The sequence below is a fragment of the Saimiri boliviensis genome, chromosome 11 (genome assembly GCF_048565385.1).
Source record: "Saimiri boliviensis isolate mSaiBol1 chromosome 11, mSaiBol1.pri, whole genome shotgun sequence".
Classification (NCBI taxonomy): Eukaryota; Metazoa; Chordata; class Mammalia; order Primates; family Cebidae; genus Saimiri; species Saimiri boliviensis.
In genome coordinates, this window is record NC_133459.1 from 82,503,450 (window position 1) to 82,520,355 (window position 16,906).

Consider the following 16,906-nt stretch of genomic DNA (forward strand, 5'->3'; position numbering starts at 1 on the left):
TTGAATGCTCCTGAGCTGGCCCAGGGTCTGAATAAAGATCTGAATGCTGTAAGGGACCTTTCCAATCTGTACACTCTTTTGGAGTCAGTCTTCCAGGAAGTTTAAGGGCCTCATATTTATATCAGTTTGGGACCTAAAATTTCTAGGACACGCCGTGACTAGAAAGGATCAGCAGTAACTTAGCTTTCCCATTTGGCAAGTGCTCTGAGCCCATGGCAAGAGGTTAACATCTAAAATACGAGTTTCAGGCTTATGTCATCAAAGGTGAAAACTCATGTTACCCTAAGAGCTCTCAGATGTCACCCTCGAATAACACATAGTTCTCTGCATGCAGAGTTGGAGGCAGTGAACTTTTACAGCACCACTGAGAGGGATTTGAAGTTACAACTCTGTTCTTTCACAGTTGTCTTGGTGACCCTAAGGACACATCTGCTGAGCAGATGAGAAAGCAAGGAGGACATTTGGTCCCTGCAATCTTGTTCAATAAGGATGAAGTCACAGCCCTGGCTTCATGAGCAAAGTATTCATCATTATCAGCTCCAAACCAAGGCCTTCTGTTTATTCCTGGGACCAACCACATGGTTTCATGTTTCTTTACCCCTCTCATACCCAGAAAATCCCTGTGTTGAAGTGTCTATGCCACAAATACACCTAACAGTATAATATTATTAATTTAAACATATATGGCTATTTATTCTGCCTTTCCATATTTCAGGGGGCTCAAACTGATTTTTAAAATATCTCATATGAATGACAATAGCTTTTCAGTTCAGGTATCTGACTGTATAAAGCTGCCTGGCTAGTACTGGACCCATTAATCCTTTTGCTATTCTAGAGGCTGGGCCCCTGGGCTTGTGCCCTGCAGGGCCTTGCAAAGAGTAACTGGCTCAGTTACAGCACAGTCCAAATGAAGGGATCAATTTTTCTTTATAAAAATTGGATTTTTTATGTTCCCACAATATTTTGGCTTTCTGAAATGCCATATGTTTTATTCACCCAATATCTACTAACCCTAATAATTCTTTTTTTTTTTTTTTTTTTTTTTTTAGTTTTTAACTCTTTGCCCCTCAGACTTTGAATTACCCTTATAATGCTAATAAAATGTTAGAAAGCTTGTGTGAAAAAGCTTAACTACCTAGAGACTAAGGCTTTTGGCATTCCGGACATTCTGTTTTTCCTCTATTTCTGTTTATCAGTCCCTAAAAATAAGGTCCTTTTTCTCTATCCTGAAGAAATTAACATTCCATCAACTTGTCTTCTACCATTAGGAACTGAATTTTACTGCGTCTCTACAAGTTATAGGACAATGCTACTACTTACGGCTCTTGATAAACCTACCTTAATGGTTTCATATGTATCAGTGATCAGTGCAATGAAAAGACTTAAAATCATATATATAAAGAGGCTGATGAATGAGTAGAGGTAAATTCTACTAAATAGCCAGACCAAGTAACTTTTCTGTTGCATTTTTGCAAATGTGGCAAACATATCATCTCCATTTATCAGAGAGAAAAGGCACTCAGAGACCATGTTCAGAGAACGAAACTGGAAAAAGAAAAAAGTTCACTTTATTCCATGTTCCTTCCCATTGGAGACTTTAGTTCATGACATTATATTAAACATAATGGGACCAGATAACCCAAGTTACCATTTTCAAACAAATAATCTAAGGGAACCACACATTTGCTTTGTGATGCATATAACACATATAAGCCTACTACTTTTTTCCCTGTGACAAGCAGCTCTCTCTTGGAGTAGCCCGAACCAAATGCAGGAGCTGGTCTGCACCCTCAGTGCTTTTCTGAATCAACATCTGCCCTTTACCTCAAAGAGACCTTGAAATGCCTGTGCAGAGATACCCAGGTCCCAACTATGCATGCTCATACATCTCATTTTAAAGTTTATTTCATTTAAAATAAGGCATAATATTCCATTCCAGACTATAGCTCTGGTAACAAAATTTCAAATATTCCTACAAGTTTCCCCCATGCTACTTTTTAAATAAAGTCACATTTTGAGAAGACTTATCTGAATAGACTGCTCTTGGATATACTGATGAATCAAATTGACTAAACTTGACTTCACTGGTAGTAAATGGGACTTAATTACCTGATACATTACAAGAAGGAACTTGAGACAGATGAGTACATCACATATTCTCTCAAGTTGGTCACACCTTGCCACTTTATAAATATGGCACTAGAGATACTACCTTCAACATTTTAAGGCTGAATCACGAAATAAAAGGAGTTGACTGAAAAAGGATGGCAAGCCACTGGCACTATACTAAAAGCTTAATAGTAATAGGGGAAAAGTTGTTTATCAGTACCTTGTCGTGGTAAGGCCCCAGCACGATCCACCCACAGAAGCAGTAGCCTAAGTAAATCATAGCTGCACAGCAGCAGAACCTGATGACATTGGGCAGTGCTGCCTGAAGGGTCAAAATGAGAAGCTGGGAAAGAGAGAGAGGCCATTAGAATCTCTTTGTCCTTTAGTCAAAGCAGTGTAATAACTCAGAGAGCAATACCAACAGCATGGAGATCTGTGGAATTCCTTACATTGTACTTTGCAAAGAAACCGAGGTATCGGATGACTCCAAGCCACACAAGCATGGTAGAGGTCCCAAGAAGTATGCTACAGACATCATAACTAGTTAGACTCTAAGACAGAGTGGAAAAATATAATCAGATTACAAAGCAGAAATTCATTCGGGCAATAAAAATTGAGGTAGCTATGAGTCAGGCACTGTTCTAGGTGCTAAGAATAAAGTAGTAAACAAACAAAATTCTTTGCTCTCATGAAGCTTACATTCTAGAAGAGGGAAGAGAGACAATATAAATGAGTTCATAGAAACTTTGGGACATCTGCTGATGAAAACTGCTGAAGAGAAAATTCAGAGGAGGGGATAAGGAATAGGTATGTTTGTCATTTTAAACACCGTAATCAGAGAAGGTCTCACTAAAAAGGAAGCATCTGAGCAAAGATCTGAAAGGAGGGAGGGAGCAAGTCAAACAAAAATCGAGGGGAGGAGCCTACCAGGCACAGGGACTGGTAAGTGGAAAGGCCCTGAGACAGGAGGGTACCCTGACAAGATAGTGCATCTAGCTGGAGTGAGCAATAGAAAGGGTATATGGTTATAGAGCTAAGGTGGCACTTACCAACTTTGTCTTTTACTCTAACTCAACTGGGGAAATTTGAGAACCACAAACAGAGGTGATATGATCAGATGTTGGCTGCTGCGGTTGAGAGCAGGTTGTTGGAGTGAGGTAGCTATTGCAATAATATAAATGAGAGATGGAAGCTTGGACCAGGCTGGTAACAGCGGAGTTGACGAGGTGATTTCGTTTTTTTTTTTTTGGGAGACAGGGCCCTAACTCTTATCACCCAGGGTGGAGTGCAGTGGCAGCTCAATGCAGCGTTGACTTCCTGGGCTCAAGCAATCCTCCCACCTCAGCCTCTCAAGTAGCTTGGGTTACAGACACATGCCACCATGCTGGCTAATGTCTTTGATTTTTTGTAGAGATGGGTCTCACTATGTTGCCCAGACTGGTCTGGAACTCCTAGGCTCAAGCCATCCTCCTGCCTCAGATTCCCAAAGTGCCGGGATTATATGAGCCACAGTGCCTGGCCAATGAAGGTAGAACAATATTTCCTCTTGGATTAGATGTGGGAGAGAGGAGATTAGTGAAAGAGAGGAGTCTATGATGAATCCATGATTTTTGGCTTGAGTAACTGATGAGAGTTGCCATTAACGAAAATTAGGAAGGCTATGAGAGAAGCAGGTTTGGTGTGCAGAGGTGGGGGCTTTAGATGTTCTGTTTTTGGTGTGTTGAATTTGAGAGAAAAAGCAGATATCCAAATGGAGATACAGACTAGACAATGGATATTCAAGTCTGGAGTTCAGGGAAGAATTCTAAGTGGGGAGTTCGAGGCTGCAGTGAGCTATAATCGCACGACTGCCCCCTAGCCTGGGCAACAAAGCAAAACCCTGTCTCTTAAAAACAAAAGTTGGGGAGGGGGGGTGGGTAGGAGAGGATCAGAATCAAAAATAACAAGATTAACTACTTTTTTGAGATCTTTTGCTAAATAAATGAGGGTAGTAAGTTAGGGGAAGGATTTAAAGTTGAGATACTATCTCTTAAGAAAAAGGACAAAAACATGCTAATGAGAATGACCTGGTAGAGAGGGGGAAACTGATGATTCCGAAGAGAAGTAAAACTAGCTGGAGCTGTACCCTTGAATAAACAAGTGGTGATGACCTCTGGTAGGCAGGTGAAGAGGTTGGCCCTGAATAGTAGCCTAAACAATACATCCACAGAAAAAAAGCACTGTATATGGGCACTGTTGCCAGGAGATAGATAAATAAGGTGGGAATGTGGAAACTCTGGGTCTTTTTCTATTATTTTTGTGAAACAGGAAGTAAGGTCATCAGCTTAGAATGAGGATAGGACAAGGGTATTGGAGGTTTCAGAAGACAGAAAAACATGATATGATCATTTATGAGGCAGCAGTGAATGGTCTAGAAAAATATAGAAAGATATTTTGGGACACCATTTAGAGTTCACTGAAATTAATGATAGTTGATGTTGGTAAAAATAAAGATTTGCTGCAAACCTCCCCTTACTCCTCTCTTTTGTTGTTTTGATTTCTTGTTTGTCCCTAAAGGTAAACATCTATTCCAATGATACATACCACAGCCACATATAGTGGCAGCTGCTAAGTGTTGACCTAAACCCATTCTCCCCTTCCTAGGCACATGCCTGGGCTGTGTACCCTGGCTCCTTCTGCAGTTAGGATTGACTAAATTCTATCCAGTGGGATATGTACAGAAATAAATTCTACCACTCTTGAGCCAAGCCATCAGTCTATGGGAGAGCTTCCACCATACTGTATTTTTGCTTCCCATAAGCTGCAACCTGTTTGAGGCAACCCAGCAATAATTATGCAGTCAGGGCAGGTCCTTCAGGGATGGCAGAGAAACAAAACTGGAGGAGCGTGGGTGCCTGAATGATTATGGGAAGTTGAGCTACTCAGCAATCCGTAAAACCCATAGAATTACATAAGAGAGAAATAAGCTCCTATCTTCTCTGAACAACTGCATTTGGGGTCTCTGCGCAGGTTTATAACCAACTCCCCAGGAGACTCAAGCAGTTGCATCAAGACTAGGGAAACAAAAGTTTGAGCAAGATTAGTTTGAACAATATTAGCTTTTTAAATTTGATTTTTGTTTTCTGGGGACAGTTGATTTTTAGGCTAGGTTAGTCTTAAAATGGATAAGCCCATAGCACATCAATGGGAAAGTAAGAAAATGGAAGTGTTCTCACTTTGAACGGATGGAGGGCACAAATGCAGGCATGCCATTTGTTTGGCATAGTGCCTTGACCTCACTTTCTCCTACAGCCCCACTCGTTTTTATTAAATATTCTAGCATTTCTTGTAAGGCTTTTTTTTTAACTCTTACATTAGTTACCTTGGTTGTGTATGAATTTTGGTGTGTGTAAGAATTCAGACCCTGCCAAAGAGTTTGAATTCAGTCAGTCTAACATGGTACACTTTTACCAGGAACCCAATGATTCTGATGCAATGGTTTGTGGATCACACTTTGAAAAACTCTGCCTAAAAGACCTCCTGACTAGATTTAAGAAAATTACCGGCCGGGCGCGGTGGCTCAAGCCTGTAATCCCAGCACTTTGGGAGGCCGAGGCGGGTAGATCACGAGGTCGAGAGATCGAGACCATCCTGGTCAACATGGTGAAACCCCGTCTCTACTAAAAATACAAAAAATTAGCTGGGCATGGTGGCACGTGCCTGTAATCCCAGCTACTCAGGAAGCTGAGGCAGGAGAATTGCCTGAACCCGGGAGGTGGAGGTTGCAGTGAGCCGAGATCGCGCCATTGCACTCCAGCCTGGGTAACAAGAGTGAAACTCCGTCTCAAAAAAAAAAAAAAAAAAAAAAAAAGAAAATTACCATTACCAATTTCAAGTCTACTTGATATACAGTTTAGAAGAAATAATTCTGAAAATTCTCAAATTCTGGAAAAGTAAATTACCATTAATACAAATCTGACACTAACAATAGCATGATTAGGAAAAAAATACCTTAGCTTGGATTTCCATTTTTAGAATTGATCCAATGATTGTTAATATGTCACTAATAATAATCATAATGTACCATCCGTTGACGAATTCCATTTGATCAGAAACAGAAACATCCTTCTTATAATGGAAGAGGAAAAAACTGACAAACTCCTTTAGGGAAAAGAGAGGAGGCATAGTGAATGTCTCTGTCAATCAAAATGTCAGTAGCATTCCTGGAAAGCAACATCCCCTACCTGCTGAAGCTGAAGTCCTCTAATCACAGATCTAATGCAGAGGATGAATGAAACCAAGCAAGTCAGAATGACAAAGGCATCAAAGATCATCATGTAATGAGTGTTCTTCTGAACTGAAAGCAAAGAGGATTACATAGTGCTTATGTGGTGGAACATTAATACAGTGACATCTTCTTTTTAGAATCATTTAAATAATTCAAGAATTCTTTCTGGTAAGACAACAAAGAAAAGAAGCCCTGATAAATGGTCTTCCAATTGGTATTTAAAGAAGGATGAAAGTCCTTCTTTTTACTACAGCTAACATTCCAATATCTTTAACTATAAGTCTATGGTCTTTTGTTCTTAATACAATTAGCTTCCCTGCATATTCTCTTTTTTTCCTGAGACCAGGTCTCTGTTGCCCAGGCTGGAGGGCAGTGGCGCCATCAAGCTAACTGCAGCCTCAGCCTCCCAGGCTGGGCAATCCTCCCACCTCAGCCTCCCTAGCAGCTGGAACTATAGGTATGTGCCACCATACCAAGCTAATTTTACATTTTTTTGTAGAGACAGGGTTTTACTTTGTTGCCAAGGCTGGTCTCAAACTCCTAGCCTCAAGTGATACTCTTACCTCAGCCTCCCAAAGTACTGAGATTACAGGCATGAGCCACCATGCCCAGGCCCACCTCCCTACATATTCTATTAAAATATACTTATCTAGGTATACAATATTTATTATGCATTCACTATGTGCCAGGCATTTTTCTAGACGTTAGGATACAGTGGTAAACAAGATAGATAAAGTCCCTCATCTTTTCAAACTTCTATTCTACCACAAAGAAGTAAACACATAACAAAATACTTTTAGATATGAGTAAGTAATATAAAGAAGATAATTACAATAGATAACATGTATTGAGCACATTTCTTGCCAGGCATAGCTCTAAATACTTTACTTGATCTTCACAGCAACTCCAGTGAGGTAAGCGTGATTATTCCCACTTTGCAGGTGAGAAATGTGAAGCACAGAGAGGTCACATGATTTCCCCACAGTTACAGGGCTAGTCAGTAGAAGAGTTGGGGTAAAATCTCTGCAGTTTGTTTCCAGCGTCTGTCACTCTATGTCAGTGGTTCTTGGCATTCCTTGGAAGCTTGTGTACATTCTCAGGTCTTACTCCAGACCCACTGAATCAGAAATCACTGAACTGGGTTTCTGCAAGCCCTCCAGGTGATGCTAAAGTCTGATAACTATTGCTCTATATGAGAGAGGTTAGTGTGGGGCAATATGGAAGAAGAGAGGTTCATTTATATTGCATAGTAAAGGAAGGCCTCAGTGAGGGAGCAGTGGGTTTTAGCTGAAACCTGAGTGACAAGAAAGAGCCATCTTTATGGAGATTTTGGAGAATAGAAAGTGTGAAGTCCTGGCCAGCATGCTGGAGCCAATGTAGAGAGATGGGCAGAGATGTCAACGATTGTACACTCTGCCACAGAGCTCGTCTCTATTTAATAAGTTAGACTGCTCTCTGCTGACAAAAAGAGAAAGTACTTAAGACTATTTCTGTCATGAAGCATCCCATTAATATCTGCCAAGGAGTAATTGCTACATAAATGTCTAAATTCACTTTAGAGAAACTTAAACATTAAGAAACAAACATCTGAGAGAATACCTAGGTGCCAGACACCTGTGTATGCTCTCATTTTTCTGATTCTGGTGTTTGTGGAGAAACATTATAACGTATACAGATGACGAGAAAGGCTTGTGTTTCAAATGTGATTCAAGAGCCTCATATATTTGAAGTTACCTATTAGTGAAAAAAAATACTATGATGGCAAAATTTCATTTTGTTTACTCTATCTCATTATGACTTTGAAACTTGGCAAATCAATTAGTAAGAAACTTTAACTGTGATTATCCACGTATAGTGTGCATAAGGACTATTTACACATTTCTAGGTCCCGCCCCAGAACTACTGGCTTACATAGAGCTGGGGAAACTGCATTGGAACAGGTACCCAGGATGATTCTTCTGCTGATTATAATCTGAGAACTACTCATCTAATGACCACTAAGTCCAGTACAATGTACCATGATGTTACTTATGAGGGACTAGAGAATTAGATGAATTCTTTCTAGGCAATTTTCTCCAGTTTAGCCCCAAAATTCTTGACAGTATTTAGTCTACACATGAATTCTTGTCTATATTTCTAAGAATAGATCCTTTCTTCTTTTAGCATACTTTTAAATGGACAGAAGACAATCATAGTATGTGGGATGCTTTGGGGTCACATCCTACCTGACTTGTCCCTGGCTTCTGAGCCTTAGTTTCTTTATTTGTAAAAATAAAGATTCTGGCTGGGCACGGTGGCTCACTCCTGTAATCCCAACACTTTGGGAGGCTGAGGTGGGTGAATCATGAGGTCAGGAGTTTGAGACCAACCTGGCCAACACAGTGAAACCCTGTCTCTACTAAAAATACAAAAATTAGCTGGGTGTGGTGGCATGCACCTGTAATCCCAGCTATTCAGGAGGCTGAGGCAGGAGAATCGTTTGAACCTGGGAGGCAGAGGTTGCAGTGAGCCATGATCACGCCACTGCACTCCAGCCTGGGCGACAGAGCTAGACTCTGTCTCAAGAAAAAAAAAAAAAAATAAGGATTCTGCCTATCTTAAGCACATTTAAAAATATTAAAATGAGGAAAATTAAGATGGAAGTAGGTATACGGTACCACTCAATAAGTACTGGTCTGGGAAGATGTATGTAGGGCTTTGGTGGCAGGGGACTATGAGTACATTCTTGCTCAGGAGTGGGCAAGTGGGGGCACAAGGAGAGAAAGCCCATTTCAGTTATTCATGACTTACCTATCGCCTGAAACATCAGAGTTGATCTATTTGTACAGATTTAGGGACTTGAAAAAGGTCTAAACTTCTATTTGCTATTCCAGATATCCAGAGGGAGATATTTTAATAACGATTTACAGTATTTAATAACCATTCTGAAAACTAGTAATGCTCATCACTTACTTGATCCAGATACATGCCAGTCTTTACATTCTCTGATGGAAATGTCATTATCTAAACTTATTTTAATTCTTCCACTATGGGCCTTGTTGTCGAATGTTATCTGTGAAGACAGGAAAGCAGTCAAAAACATACTTACAGTTTTTTGAAGCCAACATACCTGTATGTATTAATTAGGGAACAATTCTTTCAAGGGGACAGTAGACCCAGATTCTCATCTCCGATCTGTTGCTAACTCTATTCAACTATGGGAAGTTTCCTTTATTTCTCTGTGAAATGAGAAGGATGAACTAGATCTTCTGTAGAGACCCTGTAGTCTCTAAAACGTTGTATTTCTAGGACAGGATTTCCACTCCAAAAAATTTATATAACAAGGGTACTTCCTCTTGCTCTCCATTCTAAGTACTTCCAGATACTCTCTTCATATGAGCAAGAGCTGGTACAACTGTGCTTTCTCCCAAATTCTGGCAGGACCTCAGCTAGGGGTAGATTTTTAGTGCTGCTACAATTCTTACTAATACAAGGGCTCATTAATTCTTCTTTGAGACATTTCAAGTAGAGCTTTTAAAATTTTTATTCTGGGCCTAGATTTCTTAGTCACATTGGCACCACAACTGTTATAAAGGGTTTGGTGACTGGGAGTCAACAGTCATGCCTTGCTTCAAGAATAACACACTTCAGGACACCAGGGGCCAAGCAGGACAAAGCTAGGCCAGAACACCTTCTACAGTACTCCTACTGTCTTCCCCATGCAAGGACAGGGAAGGCAAGACAAGAAAATCAGTCTGTTTCATTTCTGCCTCTTCTCTCTCTCTCAAGTCCTGAAGAACAAAGAGTTCTTTGAATAGTCTGTTATTTAAATAAATTGTATTGAAGCTTCTCCATGTGAGGTAATCAGAAATACTTCAAATATAAGATTCCAAATGACTTTTAAAAGTTCAGTCACTGTATTTCTCCTCATCAGGGATTGTATGTTTCTTTCCTTGACAAGCAACTGAGGGCATAGTCAGTGTCTACCTATGTCCCTAATGGCTGCAAGACCTGGCCTATAGCCTCACGCAAGGAAGGTGCTCAGTGTTATTTGATTGAGTCAGAAATCCCTGCCAAGGAGAATCCATGCTTTTCTTACACAAACGGTCTCAGGTTTGTACAAATAATAGATGCTCACTAAATATCTATTGAGAAAGTAACAACTGTGGCTTAATGTCAATCACATCTCAGTAAGGCTCAGAAGAAGCTGAATCTTAAAGAAAAAAAAATAATGGATGGGATTAGAAAAGATTAGAGCACAGAAGAAAAATTAGTGAATTTAAAAATATAGCAACAGAAACTATCCAAAACGAACACACTGAAAAAAAACCGAAACATAAAACAAACAAACAGATAATTGATTGGCTAAGGGACAACTCCAAGTAACCAAACACAGACCTATTTGTTTCTGAATCTCTGATAAGGTGGGGGAGAGTGACAAAAATATTTGAAGAAATCATGCTGAATAAATATCAAATATAATGACAGCTAAAAAAACCACAGACCCAAGACGCTCAGTGAACCCTAAACACAGGAAACATGAAGAAAACACCAAAACATTTCACAATCATATTGCTTTAAATCAGAGATTAAAAAAATTTAAAAGCAAACAGAAGGGGTAAAACATCTTATACAGAAGAACAAACATAAAGATGAGAGCAGATTTTTCATTATAAATAAGGCAAGCTGAAAGAATAACATCTTTAAAGTGCTGAAGAAAAAAACAGTCCACCTAGAATTCTATAGCCATGGAAACGACCTTTAACAAAGGAAGGCTTGGAACAGAATAATGGTTACCAGAGGCTAGAAAGGGTATTGGGGAGGCATGGGGGATACACTGGGGTTGGTTAATGGGTATAAAGATACAGTGAGATAGAAGAAATAAAATCTAGTGTTTGCTAGCACAATAGGGCAACTATAGTTAATAATTTATTTTATATTTCTATATAAAAAAGGAGTAGATTTAGAATATTCTCAACATAAAGAAGTGATAAATGTTTGAGGTGGTGAATGTTGTCCCAATTACCCTTATTTTATCATTACACACTGAATGCTGACATCAAAATCTCACCTGTACCCCATAAATATGAATTTGTAACATTTTTATTTAAAAGATGCTAATAAAACTTCTAAAAGGAAGGTGAAATGCTTCTTTAAACATACAAAAGTTGAAATAATTCATCACCAGCAGACCTGCATTGTAAGAAATGCTAAAGGAGGCCCTTCAGGCAGAAGGAAATAATACCAGATACAAACCAGGAGCCACACACAGAATGAGGCACACTGGAAATAGTAACTACATGGGCAAATACCAAGATGTTTTTATTATTATTTCAATCACTATAAAAGATAATTGACTGTTTAAAGAAAATATATATTGTGGGTTTATAACAAATGTGGAAATACACTATAGAGCAACAATAGCACAAGGGCCAAGATGGGAGAAATGGAAGTATATTGCTGTAAGGTTCCTATACTATATGCAGTGGTATAACTTGAAGGTAAACTGTAATAAATTAAAGATGTATACTACAAACCCCAAACATGGAAACATCCATGGTGAAGAAACTATGTAACAAGAGCTCTTGGCAGTAACCTTTAGCTGACAGCCACAGACTGCTGAGAGCCAACCACATGGAAACTACAAATACCTGTTCCTCTTTTGTTTGAAAATCTACCCTATACCAGGCACTGTTCTTCATACTGGAAATAGTAGTGAACAAAACAAGGTCCCTGCTCTCCTAGAACTTACACAGAGGTGCAAAAGACATAATAAGTAAACTTGTTGTTATAACAAAATAGAGCTAGATGTATCAGTGTTTCCCTTATGCATATTCAAGTGAAAACATCCTGTATTCTTGATCACACCATATTCAAGCAAATGAAACATAACTAGATAAAACAATTTTTCTCCAGACTGGAACCAGATTCAGCCTGGCCCACACTTACAGTCAGAGTAAAGTCATAACAGTCAGGGAGCTCTTGATGACGAACTGTCTGCAGGTTAATGGCTTTCAGTTTAAACTGAAGCTCCACTGTTAGGAGTCTAGAAAACAGAGGAGATTTTAGTTCTGTGGAACTATATACATACAAATGTATTACACCCCTATCTGCTCTCCTCACCTGTGGAAGTCCAGTGTTAAGTTCAGTTTATTTTCTGCTGGTGTCCCAGTGTGAAAAGGTTCATCTGGCTCTACAAAGAAACAATCTGCCATAGAAAGGAACAAAAACATGATCTAGTACTTAAATAAACAAGACTGCATTTTGAAAGGCTGATATAGTACCAGTTATTCAGATTCTAATATTTTTTGGAATTAAAACTTTAAAAGCTAAACATTGAATACCACATGGTTACCATTACTCATTTGTTTTTAAGACCTAAGTGGCTACAACATTTCTGGAGTGGAGGCTAGACAAAGATCTGAACTCGATTTCATTGTTATATGAACGTTCTCTTCCTTTTAAAGCCTAGATAAATGTTGAGTCCCTCCCACTTTTTGCATCTTAAGCACAGGATGTGAAGCACTTGAAGTAACTACAATAAGATTTTCTAAGCAGTTTGAAGAATCTATTTTTAAACTATTCTGTGCTAACAATGTTTCTTCAATATACACCCCCACACACACCAAAAAAGGGAGAGGGCATTGGAGAAAGTTTTCACTAGTTGGTATTCTTACCAGTATTATCTCTCAAAAACAAAATCTGTTGTTAAAAGTATTTGAATACTTATTTTTTTAGTCAATGACTTAAGTTAACATTTTAGGTATAATTGCAAAATAGAATTTGCTAAGAACAATAAGCCATTCTATTCCATGTTCCGATTCTTATTCCTCCTCCTCAATCTGCCCCAAAAGGTACATGATAGTGAAGTGGTACTGGGGCAAGAGAGTTTTATATACACCAAGAGTTTGCAAGCATAATGTTTTATAAGCGTAGTATCTGTCTATTAATACTTCACTGGCATGTCCTGCACAAGAGATGGTGGAATATGGTAGCTAAGAGCACAAACAGCCTGGGCCAAATTTCAACACTGCTCTTCTAGCTCCATCTTAGGCAGATCACTTAACTCTCTGAGCCATACTTTAGTCTTCTATAAAAGCAGATAATAATAATCCTTGACTTGCTGGGTTTTCTTGAGGATTCTTGAGTTACGGTAAAGGGCTCAGAACACTACTTGACACATAAGAAATGCTACATCATTCTTACTATGACCTAATACCACAGACCAAATCAATGTTTTCAAATACAAAATTACTGATTTTAAATATAAATTGAGGCGTTAAAAATTGAGGTTCTAGGTTACAGAAGAACATCACCAGTTTCAATTTCTGGATCGATGTCAAAGGTATCATTTCCAGGGTAGATGTTTCCTCGCTTGTAGAAATGCTGACAGATTGCCATAGCAGACTGGTCGGTACCCTTGTTCTCGTAAGCATGATTCCCAAGTGAGACATTGTATAGCTGCAAGTACTTCAACCAAAACAAGAAACAGAAGATGGGAATGCTAGCCAGGGCAGAAGTGACTCCCCTCCCTCCCTACCTTTGAAACTGGCAGGTTCCCACCTTCCCCTTAGGATAGAGACATTCACCTTGATAAACAGGGTAAGTGACTTGCTGCTGTGCACTAGCAAGGCAAAGGGCACTCATAAGTTAGAGTTCTAGATTCCAGCCTCATTTCTCTGACAATCGTTCTGATCTTCTAGTTTCTTATCTGCAAAATTAGTCTGAAGCCACATAATCTTTGCGTTTCTTTCTTCCCTTAAAGAATTATGTTTAGGAACTGACTGTGACATTCAATGTAAATACACATTTTATTTATCTTTAAACTTCACCTATAAGGTCAGAGTTGTACTTTAACACTGTAGTGTAAGAAGTAGGATACAATTATCATAGGTTAGCCAGCAAAACTTTTTTTTAAGAAAGTGCTGTTTTAAACTTCATCTTTGCAAGATTATAATTTAATCACCTTTATGGCAATATTGCCTATCATAGTGAATCCTTTACATTAAAAAAATTACTTTTACAAGTGAGAATCTTATGGTGTCTTGGAGTACTGTCAACTTAAATTTTTAATGGATGTCTGCAGACATGTTTCCAAAACAAAGTGTTTTAGAGCAATACTTTTGGTATAATTGGTCATTCTGTTACTCCTGAAATTAACAACTTTGAGTGATCGACACAGAAAATAATTCTGCTAAAAGATATGTATGAAGCATGATATGACAAATGAAGAAAATAATTTCTAATATGGGATGGATTTTGAGTTGGACCTTGTCAAGGTCACCAATGAGCAGCATGTTACCAAATCTAATGCCTAGTTCTCAGTCCTCCTATAACTTAACATCTCTATGGTATCTGATGCAGTTGAATGCTCCTCCTACCTGGGATATTTTCTTTACTTGACTTCTGGGACTCTGATTGTTTCTTCATGGTCTCCTTTGCTGAATCCTCCCATTGCTAACCTCTATTTTGGCATATCTTTGGATTCAGGCCACAATCTCTATCCACATTCTCTCCACAGCTGACTTCAACCAGTCCTATGTTTCAAATACCACCTATATGCTGACAGCTTCCAAATTCGCATCTCTAGCTCTGACCTTTCCACTGAATACCATACATGGATGGCAATCTGCCTACATGATGCCTATAGTGTCTAAGAGGAATCTCTAGTAAATGTGCAAACAGAAACACCTGCTCACCTGGCTCCTTCCACAGTAATTCCCTTCTCAATAAAGTACTCTGTAAGTCAGTCAGTTGTTCAGGCCAAAACTTAGGAAAGATTCTTTTGTCAATTTCTCTTATATTCCACTTCCAGTACATCTGAAAGTCATGCATGACTTTTAAATTATCTCTGCACAAGAATCACTTAAAAATGTGAGCCTTGGCTAGGCGCGGTGGCTCATGCCTGTAATCTCAGCACTTTGGGAAGCTGAGGCAGGTGGATCACGAGGTCAGGAGATCGAGACCATCCTGGCCAACACGGTAAAACCCCATCTCTACAAAAATACAAAAATTAGCCAGGTGTGGTGGCATGCGTCTGTAGTCCTAGCTACTTAGGAGGCTGAGGCAGAAGAATTGCTTGAACCTGGGAGTCGGAGGATGCAGTGAGCTGAGATTGTACCACTGTACTCCAGTCTGGGTAACAGAATGAGACTTTGTCTCAAATCAGTCAGTCAATCAATCAATCAATCAGAGCCTCCTCACCACATATCAGACTGTCTCTCATCACCTTCATTGATATGGCCCTATTCCAAACCATCATCCTTTCTTCCCTGGACAAATTAAACCTCTGCCTCTCCAATCCTCCCTCTCACCTTCATCTAGTCTCCATCTAGAACTCATAAGATTGATATAAGGAATGAGTGAATTCATGCATGTACAGCCCTTAGAACAATGATATCCAAAATATGCCTCCTCCAGACTCTTGTTTTTGCTGTTCTTCCTACCTGGAAGGTTCTTCCTTGAGATAGACACAAGCTGCCTGCCCTCTCTTTAGTCTGCTGTCTGCTTACATGTCACCTTGTCAGAGAGACCTTCGCCAACCACCTCCAGGTAGTCACTTCGCTGGCTTTATTTTCCACAGTACTTATAACAAACTGACAGATGATGCTCTTATATACTTATTTACCGCCTGGCTCTTCCAATAAGAATATGACCTCCTTGACTTTCTTTATTTGTTCACTGCAGGACCCCTGCACACACAAAAAGAAGCCTGATACATAATAGATACTATTAAATAAATATTTGAGTGAATACATGTTAGCTTGTGCTTATGTATATTATAAGAGTCTCTCCCCTACAAAAAGCCCTTCCATGGCTTCTTGTCACTCTCAGAATAAAATTCAAAGCTCCTTTCCATGTCCTGAGGGACCTCGCCCCAGGTCCTCTGGCCCTAATTGCCCCTCATACTTGCCTCCCTCGCATTTTCTCAAACATAACAATCGCTTTCCAGCTTCAGGACCTTTGCTGTTGCCACTCCTTCAGCCTGGACTATTCTTCCCCGGATTTCAAGTCTTTAGAAAGGCCTTTTCTGACCACTCTGAGACTAGTGTTATTGCCTTACGCTGGTTTATTTTTCTTCATACCACTCATCACTACCCTAAAGCAAAAGATTTTTGTTAAACTTGTTTAAAATCGATCTCCTGCATTAGAATGCAAGTTCCAAAGGACAGGGAATTTATCAATCCACTGCTCTAACACCAGCCCTGCAGACACAGTAGGTGTTCAAATATTTGTCAAATTAATGGTGAGGTGAAAAATTATTATAATGCAATGAAGCTCTTTGTTACTAGAGCTAATCTGTGCACAGCTAGTTGGTTAACTGTTAGGATAAGATAGATGATTATGGCACCAAGCTTTCTGTTAGCATTAGGATTAGGAAAGTGAGCCAGAAATCTATGGTAATAGAAGCAAGTTCCCTAAGCTATTAAACAACATTATGTTTGGCATACAGGGGTAAAGTAGAATAATCCTGGAGATGCTCAGTTTTGAGAGTTCTGTTTTCCATTTAAGGTACCCAGTAGACTAGTGTGCCTAGAACATATGATGTGT

At 39.3% G+C, this 16,906-nt stretch overlaps 1 protein-coding gene across 1 annotated transcript in view; it reads right to left on the reverse strand.

The window, feature by feature from the left end:
* MCOLN3 (mucolipin TRP cation channel 3) overlaps positions 1-16,906 on the reverse strand; it is a 28,104-nt gene that overhangs the window by 1,697 nt on the left and 9,501 nt on the right. The window contains exons 4-12 of the mRNA XM_003921357.3: positions 13,672-13,825; positions 12,479-12,563; positions 12,305-12,401; positions 9,329-9,428; positions 6,333-6,445; positions 6,100-6,249; positions 2,559-2,660; positions 2,330-2,452; positions 1,339-1,545 (exon numbers count right to left, since the gene is read on the reverse strand). Coding sequence (XP_003921406.1) covers positions 1,339-1,545; positions 2,330-2,452; positions 2,559-2,660; positions 6,100-6,249; positions 6,333-6,445; positions 9,329-9,428; positions 12,305-12,401; positions 12,479-12,563; positions 13,672-13,825 — 1,131 coding nt within the window. The remainder of the gene's footprint in view (positions 1-1,338; positions 1,546-2,329; positions 2,453-2,558; positions 2,661-6,099; positions 6,250-6,332; positions 6,446-9,328; positions 9,429-12,304; positions 12,402-12,478; positions 12,564-13,671; positions 13,826-16,906) is intronic.